General features: G+C 59.8%; 1 protein-coding gene across 1 annotated transcript in view; it reads right to left on the bottom strand.

The window, feature by feature from the left end:
* Positions 1–327: 327 nt before the first annotated feature.
* MYO9B (myosin IXB) overlaps positions 328–4,420 on the bottom strand; it is a 138,306-nt gene continuing 134,213 nt past the window's right edge. The window contains 7 exon segments of the mRNA XM_058425766.1: positions 328–668; positions 670–1,076; positions 1,197–1,320; positions 2,103–2,240; positions 2,578–2,625; positions 3,248–3,371; positions 3,992–4,107. Of these exon segments, the coding sequence (XP_058281749.1) occupies positions 648–668; positions 670–1,076; positions 1,197–1,320; positions 2,103–2,240; positions 2,578–2,625; positions 3,248–3,371; positions 3,992–4,107 (978 nt within the window). The 3' untranslated portion in view covers positions 328–647.

Raw genomic sequence — 4,420 nt, 5'->3', positions numbered from 1 at the left:
CCCCTGACTCATGTCCTGGCTCCAGCCAATAGCCTAGACCCCCATGGAAGGTTCCAGCACGTCCTCAAATGTACATTGGCCAGGTGGCTGCCCCCCGGAGACACGTGTCAGAGAGGCACGGGTCAGGTGGCCCAAGTGTCCAAAACTCTCATGGAGGGTCCCAGCCCATTAACCACCCCAAGCCAACCACAGCAGGGGTCTGAGCCTCAGACGTACAGTGGCCTAGTGGCCTCTGCTCTGACAGCTCACGTCCAGGTTATGAGGGAGACAGGCAGCGTTAATAGAAAACTTTGTACATACACATATAAAAAACCATTTGGTCTTCCATTAAGGCTGTTACAGTTTAAAGTTACGTAAACCACGTACAAAGAAACAGTTAAACGTACAAAAGGGGAGTGGGGAGATGTGAGGCCGCAGGTGGAGATGTGGTGCTCCCCACAGGCGCGTCTGTGATTTGGGGGCTGCGCGTGAGGGGGTCTGGCTCCAGCCGGCCTCTCCCTGCCTTGACTCTGCACTTGGGGCCGGTGCGCACCTCACGTCGCTCTTGAGCTTTTGATTCTGGATCCTTCTCTGAGGGCCGAACACTAGCTCTGCAGCTCTGGCGCCCAGCTCCAGTGCAGGGGCCGTCCTCGGACATGCAGACTTTGTCAGCTGTGTTCCTCAGCCATTGGCCTGGCCTGAGGTGGGGGGCAGGCAGTACGTTGGGGGGTCCGAGTACCTCCGTTTGGCCCCAGGTGGCTGGCCATCCTCTTCTAGGGGCTCCAGGGCGCCCTGCATTGGCAGGTCTGCCCCGGGCGTGATGTACACGGAATGTATCTGGTCCGGGCGGCGGGCAGGTGGCTCCCGGCGCCGCACTGGGGCAGCCGCCTCCCGGGCACCCGGTGCCCAGCAAGGCAGGTGGGAGGGCAGGCCTGGTGGGAGCTTGATGTTGGCCGTGGGCATGATGGGGGTCCGCCGGGGGGTCTTCACTCTGACCGTTACGAAGGACGACGGCCTTCGTCGTGGAGGGGCGGCCACGGTGGGGAGGGGGCTCGGGGCGGGCGCGCCGGGGCAAGGGAGAGCAGGCGCAGGGGGCCCTTTTGAGAGACATATGGCAGGGTTACTGCAGCTTCAGGGTCGGCAGCCGGAGGACCCTCGCCCTGGGGCCTGCTGGGATGGATGGGAAGGAGAAAAGCAGATACTACCTTAATACTGACCTTCCGAGGCCCCCCGCCCGGCCCGCTCCTCCAGCAGGCTCTCGGTGCTGGCCGACGTCTCCGAGTCCAGGTTCTCCTCGTCCGAGCCCCTTGGGTCCAGCTCCGGCAGCCGGTAGGTGATGTCCTCCCTGGAGGAAAAAGGGTAACGGTGTCCAAGGCCACCCCACCGAAAGTGCCGGGCCAGTGCGGAACAGAGCAGGCTGTCCTGCTCCTAGATGTAACTCCAAGTCCCCAACCTCCCCCCACCCCAAGCAGGAGGATTGCTTGAGCTCAGGAGTTTGAACCCAGCCTGGGCAACATAGGCGGACCCTGTTCTACAAAAAGTAAAAAAATTAGCCAGGCGTGGTGGTGTGCACCTGTGGTTCCAGCTACTGGGGAGGCTGAGGTGGGAGGATCCCTTGAGCCTAGGGGATTGCGGCTGCCTTGAACCGTGATAGCACCACTGCAATCCAGCCTGGGTGACAGAGCAAGACCCTGTCTCAGAAATAAAGGCCGAGTGCGGTGGTTCACGCCTGTAATCCCAACACTTTGGGAGGCCAAGGTGGGTGGATCACTTGAGGTCAGGAGTTCAAGACCAGCCTGGCCAACACGGTGAAACCCTGTCTCTACTAAAAACACAAAATTAGCAGGGCGTGGTGGCAGGCACCTGTAATCCCAGCTACTCGGAGGCTGAGGCAGAGAATCGCTTGAACCCGGGAGGTGGAGGTTGCAGTGAGCCGAGATAGCACCACTGCACTCCAGCTGGGCGACAGAGCGAGACTCTGTCTCAAAAAAAAAAAACTAACTGTTGTTTGCCCAGTGTTAGGGATGACAGGACCAAACCTGGCGAGGCCAAGCGGACCACCAGGGGTGGAACCTGCACTCCAGCTTGCCCTAAACATGGACTGAGGGAGGGGACCGGGCCACTTGCTTCTCCTCCTTGATGGACTGGATCCGTTCAATGAGAATCTCCTTTTCCCGGTCCTCATCGCCGCCGGCTGCCTCCTCCTCCAGCAGCACCTCCAGCTCCTCCCCCTGGCTGTCCTGGGCCTTGGGGCTCTTGTTCTGAAACAAAGAAGCAAGGGGTCCCACTGACACCTCCGAGTGGGCGAGGTTAGTGCCGGAGGTGTGAGCAGATCCCAGGAGGTTAGTTTTGATGTGAGTGTGCTGGGCTCTTAGTGAGACTTCTCTAGGAATCACACGGGACAGAATGGTGGTCGTGTGGCCAATTAGTCGTCGTCCTGAGCACAGAAGGTCAGCAGGTAAGGGGCCTCCCCAGCATGCACTTCCGGAAGGTTAGGACAGGCTCCGTCTATCCTACGAGGGGCCCGGGGCCCCAGGGAACCCCAGCATGCACTGCACGGGGAGACATGCACCGCGGGCCCACTGAACGCGTACATACCAGGACCCCCTCATAGGGAGACGAAAACCCCAGTTTGAGAGGCCATGGCTGGGAGAGAGATGAACACAGGGTGACCACACAGGCCAAGACAGACACAGGCATGAACTGGGGATACATCCAATGACCAGTACCAAGATAGGGGGTCCCTGGTTCCCACAGGAGCCCAGAGCCCGTTCCCCACTAACGCACCCCTGCACTGTGGGGCTGATTCTTCTGCTAGGGGGACATTTCTCCGTGGGTAGGGCCCAGGTCAGAAGGGACAAGCCTGGACTGATGACCTGAACCACCAGCAAGTGGGAAACTGGTCCCCCTACCGGCCCCACCTAGAGGAACACAATTGGAGTGAGGCTGAGCGAGAACCATCGTCTTTTGTTCAAGGCAGTAAGTCTGCCCCTACCTGTGCAGGGCCTGGTGGCCCCAGCCAGGCTGGTTGTGGCCAAGGGTGTGGTAGGAGTGGGCAGGGAATTGGGAAGGGAGGCCCCGCCCTCCTACCCGAGACCACACCCACTGCCCGGTCCCATCCTCGGCATGGGAGGTCCTGCCCACCCAAGGCCCCTCCCACCAAGACCCCACCCACCAGCCTTCCCAGCACCAGAGCCACGCCCAAGGCCTTGCCCAGCACCAGACTCCGCCCACCAGAGGCCCCGCCCCTACGATCACCGGTACTCACAGCATTTTGTCGCAGGAGCGAAAGCCTGCGGAAGGCGATGCTCTCTGCAGCCTCCAGTTGGCTGATCTCCTCCATCTTCACTTTGTATTTCCTCATCTGCTCCTTGATCAGCATCTCCACGCACCTACAGAGAAGGCCCACGGGAGGAGGTGACTCAGTTACCTCCCCGGGGAGGTCTGAGGTCCAGGAAGATGCTAGCTGGTGCCTGGGGGACAGTGGCTGAGGCTCAGAGACCAAGCAGTGCCCAGGACACGGCTGTGCCGGCTCCCATGCAGTGTGACCTTCGGCAGCTCACTCTACCTCTCTGAGCCTGAGTCTCCTGTCTCTGCACGCCTCCTTGTTTGAAAGAGGGTCAGAGTGAACTGAACCCCTTAGTCACCAGCAGGGTGGGAATTATCCTGCCTCGCAGAGAAGTCCAAGCTGCTGGGTAGTTTGTCCCAGGGGCAGCAGGCAGATGGCCCCAGGGGCTCCAGACATGTGCTGACCCACAGTATGCCCACTCGGTGGTCAAGGCCAGCCTGGTGTTGTCAGTATCAGAGGGTCTCAGCTCGGAGTGGTCAGTATCAGAGGGACTCAGCTTGGAGTGGTCATTATCGGGAGGAACTCAGCCTGGAGTGGTTAGTACGAAGGGACTCAGCTTGGAGTGGTCAGAACCAGAGGGACTCAGCTTGGAGTGGTCAGTACCAGAGGGACTCAGGCCGGAGTGGTCAGTACCAGAGGGACTCAGCCCTGAGTGGTCAGTACCAGAGGGACTCAGCTTGGGTGAGCTCCGTGGTGTGACCTGCAGGGGCTGCTTCTTGTTCCTTATCCTCCCGTGACAGGACGCTTTGTAGCAAAGAGAGGAATCCACTACCATTCGCCTGTCATCCAGCCTTTGTTAGAAGTTCTGTTTTAGCCTGGGCGTGGTGGCTCATGCCTGTAATCCCAGCACTTTGGGAGGCCGAGGCGGGCAGATCACGAGGTCAGGAGATGGAGAACATCCTGGCTAACATAGTGAAACCCCGTCTCTACTAAAAACACAAAAAATTAGCCGGGCGTGGTGGGGGTGCCTGTAGTCCCAGCTATTTGGGAGGCTGAGGCAGGAGAATGGTGTGAACCTGGGAGGCACAGCTTGCAGTGAGCCGAGATCGTGCCACTGCACTCCAGCCTGGGCGACAGAGCAAGACTCTGTCT

This window comes from Hylobates moloch, unplaced genomic scaffold (genome assembly GCF_009828535.3).
Source record: "Hylobates moloch isolate HMO894 unplaced genomic scaffold, HMol_V3 SCAFFOLD_12, whole genome shotgun sequence".
Classification (NCBI taxonomy): domain Eukaryota; kingdom Metazoa; phylum Chordata; class Mammalia; order Primates; family Hylobatidae; genus Hylobates; species Hylobates moloch.
Note: the sequence above shows the minus strand (reverse complement) of the source record. Positions and strands in the feature narration are given on the sequence as shown.